Genomic DNA, 20280 nt, shown 5'->3' on the forward strand with positions numbered 1-20280 from the left:
GCAAACTAATCACAACTTTTACACTTAACAACTTCGTACTCACTTTCATATTATGACACTATGTTTTGGACACCTTAGTTCAGTGAAACTTTGAAAATTAAATTGAAATTTTGTATGCCAATATAGGTGGTAACGCGAAAGGTGTAAAATTATCGACAAAACAAGCGAGGTGTTTACGAGTATAACTATGGCGCCCGCTCTCATACGTATGCTGTAATTACCCGCTTACCCTAATTGTAAATGGAATTTCCATCCGCTTATACTGCGTGAGACATATTGAAACTTACGATAAAAATATACTACATTATGGAATATTTTTATGACTGATTCAAATTCGATGATATTTCGCAACTTGAAACTCCACCTAGCTTTTAAATCCATACCGGAATATATACCGGACTCCACAAACTGCACTCAGTGCTATTACTGTTGACTTTTACATTATTAATACGACACAACGGGATATAATGTTGATTGCTAGTTATCTAGTTAATCGACAACACAAAGATACGCAAACGCACACAAAGTGCACATCACTTCACATATCGAACGCCTTGGAAGGTATAACTTACGAAGACTAACGCCAGTATTATGTGGAAGGAACGCCTAGACACGGGACAAGGACCTCATTTTTACAACATGTGCTTACAAGACTTCAAGGTTGACGATCTGATGTTTCCTGTCTGAACGACGATGTTAACACTTTTATGGCACATACTTGAAAATTGTTTATTTATTATATCCGATAGGAATAGCAAGTTAGATTTTTCTACGCTTCTCAAGGGTGCTCAATATGTGGATAACGCAATTGCATGGCATTTATTATTTAATTACATTATCTTAAAGGTATAGATAGTAGGTATTATAGAGTGCAGACGTGTGCACAAGGCTTTTTGTCCAGCAGAAGAGACCTCCTCCTGCAGCCATAGTCGACAGACTGAGCTCGCAGCATGCTGTGGCCCTCTTCTGCAGATTGATCCTCCCGCAGAAGGACAATTCGAATTGGGATGGGATTGGTAACGTTCCGATTCCTTCTGCCGTCACAGAAGCCCGGAGGCATCCCTAATGCGAATATGACCTTTACGCTGTTTGGTTTGTTATGCTGGTGTAGGGCGTATATAGTGTTACGGACTCAGTAGGTGTCTACTGATATTGTATACCATCTTTTCAAGTAGTTCAAGGCTTGTTACATAACCTGATACTCCAAAAACAGTTTACTCAACCCGAATCTGGGTAATATTGAAAATCACATATTTCAAAAGAAAAATAAACATAACCTGTTTACAATGTACCTTTTAGATCTTTGATAATTTACACCGATTTTATTTTCGTCACATATTTTTTATCATAATAAGGCGTAATGCGCATGGGTCAAATTGATAGGTTATCACATAGCTTTAGTCGCCTCGATGCTTTATAAATAGTTAAAGCAATGAATGACGACCCAAACGTAACAAGTTTCCCTGCGATTTTTAAAGATAAATAAAACAAATACACATCGCCTCTATCGCTGAATTGATCAGCGGAGGTGCAATTCGAACACACACTTTTAGCCGAGTATTTTCTGTCACATGGCGTCATAGGTTGCGAGCCTATCTCCATATCAGGCGCAAAATCCTGGCTCTGGACTAATACTAAGAAATATGACCTACCATCAATTGGCGCGAAAGGAGATTCGAACCCGAGTGCTTCGTGGAGAAGGCAGATTGTGCACGCACTACAACTACGCCATCGAGGCGGTATCATATTAAGTATAAGAGAAGTAAAATCCTACTGAATAGGCTCGAACTACAGAAAATCGGCGCAACGCAAATTGGAGCACAGCAACAAACTCAGCGAGATTAGCATTAATAACATGTTATTAATAAAGCAATACGAGGATTTGGAAATCAATTATTGTCTATATAGAAAAGACAGAAAAAATAATTAATACTTACACTAGTAGATTATATTATATATGTTATTAATGTCAAAGGGGTATTATAATATAAAGGACTACCTCGATGATTAGACGGTTTGGAAAAACAGTGCTGCACACCCTGTCCAACCCTATGTCAACGCCAGTATTAGATATTAACTACATAAACGTCTCATGTGTACCTATCTACAATTTTAACATTATACTGGGTAACAGTTTTAAATTTCCGTGACATATTTTATATTGACTCATTTACTTACCAATTTATAATAGACGACCGACCGATCATTTTGTTGCACCAGCCTTTAAATTTATAATCTAAATTATATTGACCGAGATCTATGTCAAAATATGAAATGTAAAATAACAAAATTATGTTAGTAAATGTAGGCGTATGCACGCTGTACATTGTTTCAGTTTTTATAAATGTTTTATTATTATTGTTTTTTTTTCGTTAAGTGCAAGTTATTGTTAAATACTTTTATGTGGATTTTCTCCGCATTTTACGGTGACGTGCGCGTATTAGCTTATATAATTAATCAGACTTTGTATACAAAAGACTTATTAAAAAACATATATTTAATAATATTATTATAAAAGATTCAATGGACAATTGATGATAAAAAATAAAGCCCGATCATCGCTTAGGTACTTAGTGAAATGCTGGTAGGTTAGCTAGGTTAGGGCTTTTATTGTCCTCACCGGTGAGGATCGCGACGCGTTTCTCCATTATTGTTTAATTAAAATTACATAATATATACATCATTTTATTTCTTCTTTCCTGCCAGCCTGAGCTGGCTTCTTTGTTTACTATATTTTTCATTTATTTTATTTTCAATATAAATTGTCTTTGTTTATATAAGCTAATTTAATTAAGTAATTATTAAATATTCTTAGATACTTTGACTTATCATAAGTGCAACTATGTTCGCCTACGTGATGAATAAAGCATTTTATTTTATTTATGTTATTTATTTATTAACCTATGCAAAAATGGAAATGTTTGTAGTTAGTAGTAAACGGAGAAACAACTGAAGGGATTTGGATGAAATCCACGTTTTAAAAAAATCTTAGTAACCCGAATATAATGTTAAATTATAATTTGGTTTTTAGTGTTTTTTTTTTCGTTTTTATGAAAAACCCTAACCAACCTAACACTATTTAATTTTGAGGATCCTTTGGCAATTTCGAAGTTCAAGTTTAATCATTAATCAATAATATTCAGGCACGTTAAAGCTCTATTGAACCCACGTCCCACAACCACCTACCATAAGCCACCATTATATCTTTAGCGCATTACGAGTCGTGTTTTTGGCACATTCTAAGGGACTGATTTTATAACAAATATTACAATATGTCCATTGCCGCGTAGCTCAGTGTAAAATAAATAGTTAAGTTCGCTGTATCACGCTAAGGGAGCATAGCTCAGTGGTAGAGCTACGGCGTAATTCGCTGAAGGTCCTGGGTTCGATCCCCAGTGTTCCCGTTAATCGTCGACTTTCTTTTCTCCATATTTTATATTTTTTATCCCACGTGACTTGTAGCTAAGTATTGCGTTGATCTAAAACTTCATTCCTTCTACTTTTACAAGAAATAAACATGTAGACCTACCCAAACCTTTAAAACAGATTTCAAATTGATCAAAATTCAAAATAAAACACATTTTGTTTTCATTAATAGGACTAAAATGCTAAATATACCTTCAGCAAATATACTTATTGTAGGGTAGAGATATTATGGAAAAAATCTGATTTACTTTGAGTGACTAATTAATATTTAAAACCAAAGGCACTTACTCAAAAAATATTTTAATTATAAACTAAAAAGAACGCTTAGAGTTAAGCAAGAGAATCCATATTCCGACTATAAAAAAATAAAATCCGTGGGACACCTTTCACATCTTATTATACATGAACGATATACCAAAATCCAATAACAATATACATATGTGTGTATCTTTAATTAATTCAGGCTAGTGCACCAAATCGTAAGGAAACAGCAGTAAAACTTATAGTCCTAAAAAAATATGATTAGACACAAAAATTGAGAATTAAATTTAAATAAAACAAAATCGATTTACCGGTCTAAAGATCTCATAAACAAACACTGCTAAGTATAGCAAGTTAACACTTGACGTACAACATAACGGCTAAGCTGCGAAAGCTCACTTCAAAAAAAGAGACAAGAACTTAATATTCCATATAGAAATGTGTATTGGTTACTTGAAAGAAAGTCTTGTTTATCAATATATAATAAATTATTGTTGTATAGACTTTCTGATGCCAATTTAAACGTGCAGAATCTAACTTTAAGGCTGTACCAAATCGAACAAAGTTAATAATCCAACAGATTCAAAATAAAGTCCTGAACGATATTGTCAGCGCTGCCTGGTATATAAGAAACGACGACCTGCATCGTGATCTTAAAACGGAATTAAAGTCATCAAAAAGTTTGCGAAAGAACAAGAATCTAGACTTAGACAACATGTTTACATTGAGGCATTCAAACCACTCGATAACAGAAACCTTATGCGAGGACTAAAAATAATTAAAACTTTCGAAGTAGTGTAGAAAAGTGTAGCGAACAATTACAACGAACAAATAAAAGTGTCAATGCTAAGAATATATATCACACGACATAAGTGTTTTTTCTTGAAAGAAAAGAAAAGAAGAAATTGCCTAGAACATTATTCTTAGCTGTAATAACTCGGTCAATTATTTTTTACTTCTAAATGATGAACATACATTTTTGTATTGCGCAATGAAACGAGATACAATCAGTATATTTTTATATCACTCATAATAATATTGTGAAGTCCTTAGTAAAGATAAGGACAAAGGTGCTGAGCACAAGCAGAGCGCGTACCAAGAACGCGAATATTCAGCTCATTTTCAATAAATATGTATACTTAGGACTTTTTTGGTGTATTATAAATATCTGAGGCCGCGGCGAACTTTGTGCTAAATGGCAGTTTGATTAGTTAGTAAAAAGCGAACACATGCATGATTTATATACCTACAGACATCGTACCTCACCCTCACACACGCAAAGTAATCATTACACAAAGAAAACTACAATATTATGTTTTCCCATCGTGATGTTGAAATATCGGACAATTATTTTAAAATAATACATTATTTCCAGACGGGCATAATATCCGTAAGAGCGGTAATATTGATACAGATAATTTTGCTGGTGGTAGGATGTATTTTATGTCCGACCGTATAGCGACCGCCGTACACAACTTGTTAAAACCCGCCATAGTGGCGCACGTAATTGTCACATTCTCGGATCAGCCGTACATCTGGTTCCAACAGGCACAATTGTGTGGACTGCCGAGGAGTAATTACCTCTCGTCAATCAACATTCTATTGGCGCCACTCCTCTTACAATCAGGTGCAGTGAGGTTACTTTATCGAGCATGTAAAAAAAAGACTGCAGTCGTAATATATCTTTTTGAAGTTATACTTCTTTTGACGCAACGAAATTATGAGAGCAAATTTTTATTCAAAATCGGCCTGGAGTCTGGAATTTGGGCCCGATATGGAGATACCTTAGCCACCTATCTACCTATGTTATGAGACTGAATACACACAACGAAAATTGGGTATTATACTAGTTGCGCCGCTGCCTGCTTCTTATGGGATAAAAGGCGTACATAAGTGTATGTTTGTGTAAATAAATTCTTTCTTGTATTAATTCATGTTCTAACTAAAGGCCATTTTAAAATGATCTCATGCCTGCTGCACTTCAAAAAATCGGTTTTAGTCCGACTCCTTGTATTAATTCATGTACTAACTAAAAGCCATTTCAAATCGTTCTCATGCCTGCTGCACTTCAAAAAATCGGTTTTAGTCCGACTCCTTGTATTAATTCATGTACTAACTAAAAGCCATTTCAAATCGTTCTCATGCCTGCTGCACTTCAAAAAATCGGTTTTAGTCCGACTCCTTGTATTAATTCATGTACTAACTAAAAGCCATTTCAAATCGTTCTCATGCCTGCTGCACTTCAAAAAATCGGTTTTAGTCCGACTCCTTGTATTAAGTAATTCATGTACTAACTAAAAGCCATTTCAAAACGTTCTCATGCCTGCTGCACTTCAAAAAATCGGTTTTAGTCCGACTCTTTGTATTAATTCATGTACTAACTAAAAGCCATTTCAAAATGATCTCATGCCTGCTGCACTTCAAAAAATCGGTTTTAGTCCGACTCTTTGTATTAATTCATGTACTAACTAAAAGCCATTTCAAAATGATCTCATGCCTGCTGCACTTCAAAAAATCGGTTTTAGTCCGACTCCTTGTATTAATTCATGTACTAACTAAAGGCCATTTCAAAATATTCTCATGCCTGCTGTCCAAAAGATGGATTTTAGTTCGTTCCTCTGTAGAAACGTGTTTTCTCCGAATCTGTGTTTTAATCGGACGCTTCGACTACAAAATCCTTAATATGTAACGGATACCTATATGATGTCCAGAACAGTTATTTAATAAAGATTAACAAGACCAGGAAACATAATTCTCTTATTATTATAATTCCACAAACTTATCTAATATTTATATATTGTAATTCAACTACTAAAACAATCTAGATACTTATTTTAAACCGACTTGGTAAAGCATAGAGTTCTCATATGTGTAGTCTGCGGAATAAAAAATATTTAGAACGCATTAAAAGCTTAAAGTGAACTGTTTTTATTAACAAAATAATTACCATCGAATAAATAATTTTGAATTATAAACGACATGCAGAGCGCCACGCATGTGTCTCGAAGTATGTTAACTATTACCGTATTATATTCCACATACATCGTATACAGTTACCTACATCAGAGCATTAAAAATATTATTAGTATGGTGGTAAGCTATGTATCAAAGGTACATGTGTATCCACGGTGAAGTTCATATTTGATGGAATAATAAAAGCCTACTAAGCATTGTTAGTCACTTAAACCGTGCGACCTTGGAAACAGCACGAAGTTTTATTAGCTCAGTTTGACGTGATAATAAAGCAATCATGACACACGCGTAGCACACGAACATCGCCAGCACCTACCCTACTGATCTCCTCTTCAGTCAACTGTTTAGGCTTGTTTCTTTCTCTTTCCTCCATAATAAGCCAGCCGAACCCGTCCAATTAATACAGACGTCACAATATTAATTACTTAGATTAGAAAAACACGACTCGACAACTCGCCCGACGTGAAACAGTATTAAAAAACAACTGGTACATATTACAAGGGACGTTTCCAGCGGGCTTATTAAAAGAACGAGAAAGTATGGCAAATTAGAGAATTATGGTTTATTAATGTTAAATGTAACTTTGTTTTGTTGTCGTGCAGGCACGAAGCGGGGACGGCGCGCGGTGGCACCGCCACGGAATCCGCCGCATCGACCCGCCCTCTCCAGCTCTCGACTTATTTAAATTACAGATTCCAACCATGACCTTATTTTGATTAAGGGAGAATGATGTGAACACATATTAATCTCTACATTTATCTACAGTTGAAAAAGTTCATAGGGCGACTTTTCAACAATCAATATCAATCAAACAACAATCTAAGCTAACAGGTAGCCCACATTCACCGTAGGATATCATCTCGTAGAGATACTTTATTTCGGGCAATGATGATCTCAATTCTGGTTTATCCACAGCATAACGTAACTTAATAAGACTAAGTCTAGCACGCACGAGGTATACTTAACTTACGATTCCGATGCAATATGTAACGTTGCCTGACGTGCGATATTTTTGGTTGTAGTTCCTGCTTCAGTTGGCCTTTTATATTCTTCCTCTCCATGTTTCCCCCAGAACGCTAGCCTTGCCGGCAGTTTTCTGTCTGTCATCCAATTCGGTTCTGAATACAAACAATACTTAAGGTTTTTAATTTATTTGGGTAATTTGAAACTGTAAATATTTTCCGAAAATACTTCGCAAAAAAAAATTATCATTACTCGATCGATTGTAATTTCTTAGACGACATAATTTCTAACTTGCAGAATACAAGTAACTTCTGACCCTAGAATATGCAATAATATTTGTAACAGCGTAGACAAAACAGTAACAGTGGAAAAGCTAAGCTAGTTAAAGGCCTTGCGCAGATGTAAATGAAAAAATGTATACATATAATTATAATCTTTGACTATAACACCTATTTTATGACAAATATTGAATTTTGGCAGATTGGCAAACTATAGATAAGCTAAGCTGTTGTGTTATAGATATTGTATAAAAACAAATTGTTGATTGCTGCTACGTGTCGTATATGCGTAGACGTATCATAGTTCTGATATCTGACTTACAAAAGTTAGCATCGTTTGCGCAACGCCGAAATTAAGACATAATATTACAATATTTATGTTATCCAATCACAAAGGCTGCAGTCTTCGAAACGCCGGGAATAAAACAAATTACTCGTAAAAAATACGAATACTAGTTTCTTTTATAGGGAAACAAAAATAGTTTGCGTACTTACACAAAACATAACTTGTATTATCATTAAAAACTTGGTTGTGTTTAGTGTCGAAGGTCGACACGCTTTTACGTCTGTTAGGTCCTACATCTGAAAACAAAGATATACGTAATATTGTATAAACCATTTCTACTCTTATTATCATAGCACTGAAATAATTTACAGAATTCTTCGGAGGAGTTATTTACCATATAGAATAAGTCATCGGGCACCAGCAGTTAATATTTCTTTCAAGGGAGATCTATTTTAGTGATTCCTTTGTTGAACAAGCAACGACCTGCTGACAGCTATTTGGGTGACATTCACCCGTGCCATATTTAATGACGTGAAGCAGGTAGATACCAGGGGCCGTAGCAAAGATTTTTTTGTACAATCGTTACCACTAACGTTATGTATGAGAATGACATATCCTAACGATAGACTTATCGATAACATAAGTCATTCTTCTACATTTCTTTTGTTTCCTATTAGGATAAACATTGTAGAAAGGCACCTTGGCTACGGCCCCTGTCTCCTATTATTCAACAATAATCCAACGATGGTACGGCTCGGTTCAAATTAACTGAAATCGTACACTGTTAGCCAAGACTGCATCAAATAACACAACTTGAGTAAGTATGTGCAACTGATAAGCATAGTTGTAATATATTCGTTAAAACAACTACCCCAGCAATAACACTAAGGGCCGTAGCCATGGTGCTTTTCTACATTATACGTATATAGAAATATTTAAAATAATAATGATATCAGCCACGTATCATATACTGTCCCACTGCTGGACATGGGCCTCCTCTAATACTGAGTAGGCCTAATGCGCTTTGGCAACTTCACACACATCAAAATTCCTATAGACAATTCTAAGGATATTTTGTAGACATTCGTTTCAGCAGTCTGTACTCTGTACCACTCCCAACTAGGCTCTCGCCACTTTCTACGGTCGTTAATAGAAAACAAGTATAGGAATGACATATCCTAGCTATAAGTCGCTTGGATAAAAAGAAAAGCTTGGAAAGTCGTCTTGGCTAATACTAATACTATTGCGGAAACTAGCTCTGTCTAAGCACTGATAAATAACTATTTGATAACTTAATGTTGAATTATAAATATTGATAATTATGTTTAATGCAGATAATTGAGAATTAAATCTTAAATGATTATCACATTATTATAGATTACAGTTTATGTAGTTATTACTTAGACGAGTGCCTCGGTGGTGGTTGTATTGCGTGCGCGGTACGACGCCGCTCTGAAGTACTGGGTTCGAAACATAGCGAACAGCGAGTGCTCCAGTTGCACCTCTGCATACCCCTTATAGGACAAAGGCGTGAGGTGTATTTAATAGACGTTAGAATATTTGTTAGCCCTTCACGCTAAAATCACTAAAGGGATGGCGACCTTTTGTCCAACCAATAGTTTTACTACTAAAGTGAACTATGTTCGATAACGGTGTACTTTAATGGCAACAGGCGGGTTTAGCAACCTACTGGCGTCAATAGCAATAGCGTGGTGTGATACAAAATCCCTCTTACGACGCAAAGTATTTATAGGCGATTGTGTACCTGCACTAGTAGCGGGGTTATACATTAGATATTATGAGGTATATGAAAAAATTCAGCTCGAAAATATGTAAAATGGCGACTATTGTTCTCTATGCCTCGCCGTGCATTTTCCAATTATGAATATTATCTCGTTCTCGTATGCATGTCACAAAAACATAATACATTATACATAAATTGGACTCATCCGTTATCCAATATAAGTGTTGTGTCTTGATAAGGAAAAGGATTGAACCAGAAAAACACTTCTATGATTACACCATTTTATATTAGACATTGAATAAGTAATACAAAATTGATATCGTTCATTATATCGTATCATTACACGCTGTTCACTGCCACTGACCATACGCGCAGCCACAATGCGAACAATTCGCTAATGCTTACTACCAACAGCCCACATCACACATGACACCAAAATTATTTTATTGTAAAACGAATATCACATGCGCAGCACGCTAAACAAACATTTACTGATATATCCAAATCTTATTTTTAAGGGAAATTAGTTTTTATACCGAACACGTTACCTTGTTTTGTGTAAAGAATGATGTCTAGTGTGAACTTTTATGATAAAAGTATTAATGCTCGCGTATGATCAGCTTCACAATAGAGTTACAATAGTCTATTATTAGACATACAATAAGATTGTATTCCATAGTAATTGGACAGAATAATTAAACATCGAATTGACAATCGTCGCTTAAAAATATCACCTAACACGCAATTGTTTTATATACATACTAACTTTCATTGATACATATCTGGCGTACATTGATAATGAAGCTTACATTATTGATATAAAAACTAGTTGTCTCTAGTACACCATAATCTTACGAGAAGGTCAAGACTAAACAGTTACAAGTGTTAATAATTAATATTATTGGCAAATATTGGTAACGATGATTTTGAATAAAATCACTTTGGATTAAAAAGGAAGAAATAGTAGTATATTAAACTTGGCAGTCAAATAAACGCGAGAACCGACGGAATAGACGAAGAATTGAAGAGTTTGACAACACGAGGCATGATACAAGCCAGACCACCTACCGAACGACACGAACAAAACTGTCATGTAGTCCACCATTGTAAAAATATAATTTTAAAATGGTATGTATAATTGTGAGCAAATATTTTATACTCATTTTGATATCGTGAATTTAGGCAAGGATTTGCGATATTAACGCTTTTATTTGATTTGGATTTTATAAAATCCCAAGAGAAAGTCTTCAATTCAATGCGTATGCATTTTAAACGAATGTACTTATCCATTGCAACATTGATATCGTTCCGTTCATGTGATCAATGTAACTAAAACAGTCCGGATCCTCTCTTTACATAGAATATTATTTAGACGCGATAGTACAATTGATATTAATAGATATACAAGCCTACATAAATTTAATTAATTGTTATATTATGATATACTTAATTTAAATTATCCATAAGTGTGACTGGGTAGAGAGACTAGAAGGACACGGTACAAAAACAATCATTAAAATATTATACAGATTTTCTATTTTAAAAATTAATATTCAAAATTATATTAATCTACATCATTTTAATTAATTTTCTACAATTGACGAAATATTCAACTTCCACGACATAAAGAAAGTAAAGCATAATTTGTAATAATTTTGTTGGCATATCAAAACCGTTTCCTTAGCCTCTCCGCCCGCGTTCCCTAATTATATCATCCCTTAATGATACATTATAAGGCACGTGGTAATTGACACCGAGGTCGCGCGGCCGTACAGCCGCCAACCGCGGCATATTTTAGGGAGTAAATTGTTTTAACCTAACCTTACTTACAACTATTTCTAATTATAGCCTTACTCTAGATTAGCGTACGACAGCAGACTAAGCAAAACGTTCATGTATATTCATTTGAGTATTGAAATTACGAATTATTGAGATATGCCTTAAAATCTCGTGTCTGGCATTTTATGGTACAGCTGATGATATTCCATTCAAACATTATGATTCGAACATTTCGCTTGAACTGCTGTTTGTACTTTTTAATTCTCTAATTTTATATCCTATGCTTACTATACAACGTATTCATTTAAATAAAGAAATTATACTACCACAAAAAAATCCAAATTTTTTAATAGCTAAAGTATTTACTTTATGTTGTCTCAAAAAATGTGTCTCTGATGGTTTCGTTATTTAATTGTATACGTTGTATAATACAATAAAAATAATAATTCATTCTATATTCATAAAATTATTAAAATATAAACTCTGTAAATAAAACGATATTCAGATGCGTTGCTTTGGTTCATGAAAATGAAATTAAAATTAATAAACTATAAAATAAACCAAAATACAAAATACAGTCGATAATCAACTCACAACAATAACATAACATATTTTTTTATAATTTCTAGATATTTATGTCGAATTATGAAAAAATACGTCAACTTAAATCGCAAATTCATTACTACACGTATTTCTTAAATATCATAGCTGGATACGATAACTTTTTGACAATTTATATTGAACTCAGTTTGCATGACAACAGGTCATAATCCAACTGAAGCTAACATTGAAAATGATGTTTAAGATTGATTTACAAAATAGTGTTTTCTCAAAGCGATGTAAACTATGTATTGTTGTTCAAATGAAAATGAAACAGCTTTTACTGTATCAAAATACTAAAACTTCAATAACGTGAGGTGATTGTAGCACAAGTATTCTACTCGCCATAGCTGATCGATCAGGTCATAAGGCAAAGACATTAAACTATATACCTAGTTAGTTTGTAAAGTATCATTGGTATTTTGTATGTTTCTTCAGATATTTTCGCGATGTACGTATTGGCTAGTGATTTGAACGTTTTTACTATAGAATATCCAAAAGTAAAATATTGCAACGCATAGGACCTTTTGAGTGCGCAATACAATTCACCTATTATGGCGAAAGAATATAACAGTTATGCAACTCTACTAATACTTTTGTTAAACAATAAAAATAATAATTAAATGACAAATGATTAAACAACTAGCTTTGAAATTTACACGTAATTATAATTGTTTTATTGGCGCTGAAAAGGTCCATCAAAACAATTTAAATACTACAAATGATGAAACTAACTCATAAGACATTCGCATTATCCTAGTAATTGATTTTTTCGCAAGTAGGAGATCTCATTGTTTGTTATATTAATTCTATCCTTAGCCTCAAACTTATTTTAAAATGTTATACTAATTATTCTTATTTCTAATTTTTTATACTTATATATAAAATTTTAACCAACAGAGTATATAGACAAGTAGCAAAAAAGCGTAAAAAACTAACTCCCGAAAGTTATCAAAGAGAAAGTATAGAACATGAAAAAAAATATCGCACTTATAAAAAATATTTCTAATTATATATTTCTATTTCATAAGTTATAATTTCATTTTGCTATAGTAAAAATTTTAAATTTTGTGTGTTAAGTTCCATACACATTTCTCAACAATAATGGGATTGTGATATTTTTTAACAAAACTAAACTGTGATCCAAAAGTCTAGGGACAAGACTATTGTATATTTTTACAACCTTTTGTCATCTCATGTAAATCATTCATGATAAGTAAAAATAAAACCTCTCTAATATTATTGTAACCAGACCTTTACAATCGAACTTTACCTTTATCTTAATTAAACTGACTCTTTCCTAAATTATTTTCAAATATTGGTAAACGTCTGCTATATGCTTTCTCTTTGACACATCTTGCAGAATAACAAAAAAATGTATAGTACACCAGAATTTTTCCATTTAAGGACCTCAATACAAACTTCATATAGCACGTAGCACCGAATCAGACTTAAAACAAGCAAATATATCCAATGATTGTCAGTCCAAAAAAAAATGCAGAAAATCGAGCAATACCCTATATTTAAATTAGATTTTCTTAAAAATATGTCGGGTTAGAATACGACGTGTATTAGTTTGTATACACTATTAATACCAATCATATACCATGTTTACAACTATACTATATTATGTCCGCGTGATAAAATATAAATCCGTTATCGTCTTTTAACGACACTTTGAACCGCCATTTTTCTGCAAGTTTTATAAAATAAACAATATTTATTAATTATAAATGCACTCATTCAGATTAGAACACATATATCTTATAAGGCATGAGATAAAGTAGTGTTACATATTATCATACACAAGTCATTAGAAACCATGTAACATTGCAACGCGATGTCTAATTTAGAGTGAATAAAATTTTCATTTGTAATCTGTTGTTCAATTGATTGGGATTGAATGTGTAAAACTTAGTACAAAATTCTTTGGTTAATTCTTCAGTAATCGAAAGTGAATTAATTATAACTAAATTTAGTTTACGTGTGCAAGTATAACACAGTTAAATACATTTTAAGTGCATCAAAAAGTGAAATACCTGATCCCACTCTAGCATTTCAAAAGGAGTAGCTTAAAACATTTCAAGAAATCCCATGCACGGAGAGAGTATCGCGCCTTATGTCTCCAGGAACGAACGTTACAGCAAAATCATTATACTATTGCCATTACGGTCCTATCCAATCTCACAATTCATGATTGACTCGAGTAATAAAATTATGTTTCAATTTCATAAACATATACCTCTGGATTTCTCTATTCTATGAAAATGTGTATAAATCAATAGCGACAGATTAAATCGAACCAAAATCATTCGATTGGTTTCGGTACATAGATAAAATATATCTTATTACCTCGACAATACAATTTTTCAAACCAAAAGGTCATAATACTCCATAAGAATAATTTAAATGATCCTCTGCAATAATAATACATCCTCTGCAGCAGTCCTGATAAAATAATAAGTCGATGTGCGATTCTTAATAAAATGACCAACTTTTATATAAAATGTATGCACATCAAATTGTTGCACTTGATTTATTGTTTTGTAAATAAAGTATATAGTTTGAAGTAACAAATATAATTCTATGAAGTTAGCGACTTGTATAATTTGTATTTGTTGTTTTAAGAAAACTAAACAGTTTTTTATAATATAATATTTTTCATAGGCCGTAGTTCTTACAAAATGGCATAAGCTCGTATCACCCTATGTTGAATTTTTTTGTATAATTATGTGAAAAATAATGTGATAGACGCAAGTAGACGTAACATTATGTTTTTAACTACATATTTAATGAGTAAACACTACTTTGTTGATATATTACAACATCTAAGTGTATAGTATAGATATACATTATACATTAGCAAATATTGATAAGGTAAATAGTCTTAGACGAAAGATAAAAGAAACCACAAACATATAATTCCCTTTCCTACATATCGAATTGACAAATTTATGGATACAATCCTAATTGAAGTTACCAAATTTTCATTTTAATTGACAGATAATGCTTAATACGTAAATTATTTTAAATACATCGATCGAATTTTTAAATGCATTTACACATTATAGACAATTTCATAGTTTAGTTCATTTTAGTGAAATTTTATAATTGACAGACAATGACTAAAGTGATTCTAGTTTTATTTCAAGATTTCAAAATATTTATATCAAGATCACGTCAGTTTTGAAGCCAACGGTATTATGATCATTTAATATCAATTTATGACGATTTGAAAGGGTATTTTATAGTTGCATTAATTATGAATATACAATTGATTTGTTTATATAAGTATTACACGGCTAGAGATATGTCAATAAACACCACTAGGTAAACAATATAATATTATGACAAGTGCCCATAAATGTTTTCTTATACTAAAAATTGTGTATATTTAAAAAAAAAATGTTACAGAAACACCGAAACATGAAACTGTATTAAAACATATTCGACAGATCCTGTTTTAATTTCAAAAACCCAATATTTTATATGGGCGAGTGATTAATACGTGCATACAGTTATAACAATGCCCGGTACAAATCGCATTGCGCTTATTTAGCTTACAATCGCTCGTGTATGCACTCTAATAGTGTTTATATACGTTCGCACTGCAGTGGCTCTACTTATTACCTTGTTTAAACCTCACAAAAATATAACTAACAAGCGATTACATCGCGTTATACTAGACGCTTAAATTACATACAAACTACTTAGGAATGTGAAGGTTATTCACACGGAACAACGTTTAATTTGCAATGTGGATCTACATGAAAATGGCGTCAAAATTTGATTTGTTTATTGTTATAAAAATGGTTAGAACAATTACAGTATGTGGAAGCATAGCTTCAATGAGCGTCAAGAATGCTTCAATAAATTATTTCTATTTGAGTATTTATAATAATTTTGACTTCATTAAGCTATACATTTCACAATACAAATTAGACGCGGTTACGTACGGACAAGTGTGCGTAGCGAGTGGTGGCGAGTGGTGGCGAGAAGTGGCGAGTGGTTACTGTTCACGTGACGACGAGCCGCGGAATGGGCAGGATATTGGCGTGCTCGGCAAACGCGAGCGCGGCCGCCCAGCGCACCAGGTCCTCCGTCACCGCGCCGCCCAGCGTGCACCCGAACCACGGCTTGTCTTTACTCCTGCAATGTAACAAACATTACAGGTATATCCGTGTAATCTCTATGAGATAGGATAATACATATGCTGGACACACGCTGCATACATAATACCAGCCCTATAGAGTTATTAGGAAAACATTATTAACCTTGCAGGACTATGTTAATAACATTATCAACATCTTTTGTTATATGTCTTGTAATAGTTAATTATATTAAAAATTATTATTACGTCATACATATGGAAGAGATTGCATAATTGAACCAATAGGAACGAAGAAAACTAGTATTTTTCACTTACGCATAGTATATACAAAATACTACATACATGTTACCATAAATTTAAAAATACAATTAATGTCACTGCCTAGCAATAACAGGACCACGCGCAATTCCGGCTTAGTATAAGATTTAGTGGCCGTCAACCGAGACGTAAAGTAACTGATGAAGAGTTTTGCGGAGCCAATTCACAAGCGAGGCAAAGTCCCCGTCAGTTCAATGTGTGTCACTCTGAAGACGACAAGGCTACATTTGGCAGAATAGGTTTATTCAATACCAATAATGAATGATGTGTTTTTACATGAGTGTCAACGTACTAGAGACGTTACATGGTTGTACACTTACAACAAATACAGATCTTAAATGTATCAGATAATAAAACAAAATCCTGGAATCGGTTTTTGATAAATTTGCTATGTTTTTTAACAAGTCATTAAATAAAAGATGTGTATCATGTCCGTAACATAGTTCTTCGAATTGATGTTAAACAAATAACCCTTTATACTGTCCCTTTACTGCGAGGGCCTTCTCTACTACTGAGACGGTTTAGGCCTTAGTCCACCACGCTGTCCTAGTGCTGCTTGGACTACACATATCTCCGAAATTCTTACAAAGAATTCTCAGGTATATTTCCTCACGATGTTTTGCTTCAATGTAAAAGCGAATGATGATGGATAAACCAAAATCACAGGTACGAGGCTTGGCTTTTGAACCTAGGGTCCTTTGCCTTAGCAGTCCGTTCCCAATTAGGCTATCGTTTACTATATGGTTATATAGATGTTCAAAGGCTCTAAACAGACGGACTTCATTTGAACTGCATGTCAACCGAGCATCTATCTGTCATTCAGTATGCAGTCTTTGGAACTGCACACCGACTGCAATCGGGATGCACGGTTCGTTTGCAGTTTTATTGCGATTGTACAACTGCATTCAAACTGCAAACTTACAGTCCTAATGCAGTTGAAATTTAGCCGACAGTCTAGAACTTAAGCGATGGCATAACACACGTTTGGGACATAAATCAGATACCAAATCACATCGAGTTAATTTGATTTTAAGTAATTATTTGTGTTATATAGCTCGTAAGTTTCTTAATATTTTTTTTAATTGAGTAATACATGTTAAGGTTACGGTGCTGCGTGGAAATGAGCGACATTTTGTTTTGGTATACCTAAACTTTGAACGTGGGTCGTCCTTATAAATGTATTAGTTAACAGTATTCTACCAATAATAAATCTTTTCCATTAACCGTTACCGTTCCATTTCCGTCAACATTCCATTAATTAACAGGCAAACGTCTCGGTCTATACTTCTCTCTTCTAAAATACTTAGAAACATATACGTACCGTTTCTGTTTATTTCTCGGTATGAATGTTATCGCCCACCGCGACTGTGGATTCCTCTTGGGCTCGTGTCCGATGTACCACAGTATGTCCTTCACATTCCATTCCTCGATCTTGTGTGAACCCTGCACAAAATTATTCACGTTGATTACAGTAAGTCCGTTAAATAATTGAATAACTATCATTTTATGTGACTGATTGAAGAGAACGACAAACTAGTAAGATAAATAATTACTTAGCATATAAACTGACCTGCTTATCTTTAAAGTAGCACAGGATTGAGTTCTGCAGTTCAAACATGTGCAACTTGAATCCTCTGCTCGCCTGTGTGGCGAACCTCATCTCGCCGCACACGAGTGACGTGGCGTGCCTCAGGGCGTCCATCTCTTGAACCATCTTGTTATCTTTAACCAGTAGATAGTTGTCTTTTCTGTCGTCCTCGTCCCAGTAGCCCCAGCGTAGGACCACGTCTAGAACTATCTCGTCTATGTGAACTATCCGTCGCATCGACTCGTTGCATATCACCTCCTCCAGCATGAGGAGATGCGACTCCGTGTTCGCTTTCTCGCATAGTTCTATGCATATGTCGGCGCTGGTCTTGTTCGGTGTTAGCTGTATAAATAACAACGTTACAGATAGCTAGCTAGTCAAATTGACGATATAAGATAGTATAAAAAAAAAATAATAATTTTAGATTTATTTAAAATTAATTCACCCATTTACCATCGGAATGTTTGCCGGTAAACATGGCAGCTACATGACAGTTACGCGTGTCACGGAAAAATAACCTTATGATGTAGTATAAAATAAGGTTATATTCCCGTGACACACGTACTGTCATATAGCTGTCATGTTTGCCGGCAAACATTCCTCTGGTAAATGGGGTCCAGCAACAGTTAAAATTGCTTCTTTTTCTTGTAACGAAAAGTGTGTTCTAACTGAATCTGATCACAACCACTAATTTGCGAGTAATAACGACGTGTGCCTCACCGCGACCTGGTGGCACGTGCTCCTGTCCCTGACGTAGACCCAGGCCCTGAGGTCGCCCGCGGCTCGCGGCGGCGCCGGCGCGGAGTTGCTGAGCACGCGCATCAGCACGCGGCGCACGGCCGCCTCGCGCCGCCGCTCCGCCTCCGTCGGCTCCCACACCGACTCGAAGTTTGCTATCAGGTCCCGCACTACCATCACTTCTTTGGACGACCACGCGGTTTGCAACGTGTTGCTCGTCTGAAATTCAATTTTAATCGGATCAATTTACGGGCACCGATTAAATCAACCAAGATTTTCAAATACATGCTATAAGTTAACTCACTCAATCTACCGTTTACTCTGTATTTGACGCACAAAACTAACATCAATAAATATTCCTATAGTTTATACAGACTACCCAATATCGGATATAAATTGTCTTGTGAAATAAGTTAAGGATCTTACGTTTTATCTTGTCTTACTAATATTATAAATAGGAAAACTTGGGAAAGTTTTTATATTATGTTTGCTTGAATTAAATGCAGAAACAACTGAAGGAATTTAAATGAAATTTGGTACACAAGTACATGTCCTGGATTGACCCATAGAGTACCTAATTTGTTTCCATGAAACAAAATAGAACATTGATATTTCTTGTTTTACATTATTCACATTCTTATCGATCCTGTAAAATTGCGCTCGTATCTACACGGCCCGTTATTGTGAATCCATCGATATGAATCCCAGCAGGTTTGTTATGACGAATATTCTCACCAGTGCGGCGGGCATGACGGTGGGCGCCCACACGGAGGCGAGATTCTCCGCGTTCATCTTGTTGGCGTGGCTCATGGTGTGCAGGAAGTGGAGGTGTGCGAACAGCTTGCGCGCCGTGTTGCGCGCCACCAACGGCAGCGAGCACATCACGCGCCGGTACTCCGCGTGACGAGCTGCCTCCTCATCTAACCCTGGAAGGAAGATATTTGAGTGCTCGTCTTGATGACGCGGTGGATTACACAACTTGTAAAGGGAGATAATGATCGTGACTGAGATTTTGATTTGCTTTAAACTAGGAACAACAATGAGCAGTTGGCAAAAATATAGATTAATAATCCCATAACCCACCCCTCACGCCAACCACACGCGGTACGAATCGCAAACAAACGTGTCAATTGTGTGCAGCTTGTTAGTCGTCTAGTAACTTTATAGGCAATAAAATATAATACTTGATCCAAGATCCGGCTACTGAATCAAAAT

At 34.7% G+C, this 20280-nt stretch overlaps 2 protein-coding genes across 4 annotated transcripts in view; both read right to left on the bottom strand.

The window, feature by feature from the left end:
• Positions 1-8483, bottom strand: part of LOC115445604 (dynein heavy chain 5, axonemal) — a 148480-nt gene extending 139997 nt beyond the window's left edge. For all 3 annotated transcript variants that reach the window (XM_037444012.1, XM_037444014.1, XM_037444013.1), the window contains exons 1-2: positions 8397-8483; positions 7631-7778 (exon numbers count right to left, since the gene is read on the bottom strand). The gene's annotated coding sequence lies outside the window, so the exon portion shown is untranslated. The remainder of the gene's footprint in view (positions 1-7630; positions 7779-8396) is intronic.
• Positions 8484-10198: 1715 nt separating this feature from the next.
• Positions 10199-20280, bottom strand: part of LOC115453072 (arf-GAP with Rho-GAP domain, ANK repeat and PH domain-containing protein 1) — a 75766-nt gene continuing 65684 nt past the window's right edge. Inside the window, exons 7-11 of the mRNA XM_037444017.1 lie at positions 19801-19991; positions 19048-19284; positions 18310-18669; positions 18061-18182; positions 10199-16459 (exon numbers count right to left, since the gene is read on the bottom strand). Of these exons, the coding sequence (XP_037299914.1) occupies positions 16327-16459; positions 18061-18182; positions 18310-18669; positions 19048-19284; positions 19801-19991 (1043 nt within the window). The 3' untranslated portion in view covers positions 10199-16326. The remainder of the gene's footprint in view (positions 16460-18060; positions 18183-18309; positions 18670-19047; positions 19285-19800; positions 19992-20280) is intronic.

Source organism: Manduca sexta, chromosome 27 (genome assembly GCF_014839805.1).
Source record: "Manduca sexta isolate Smith_Timp_Sample1 chromosome 27, JHU_Msex_v1.0, whole genome shotgun sequence".
NCBI lineage: Eukaryota > Metazoa > Arthropoda > Insecta > Lepidoptera > Sphingidae > Manduca > Manduca sexta.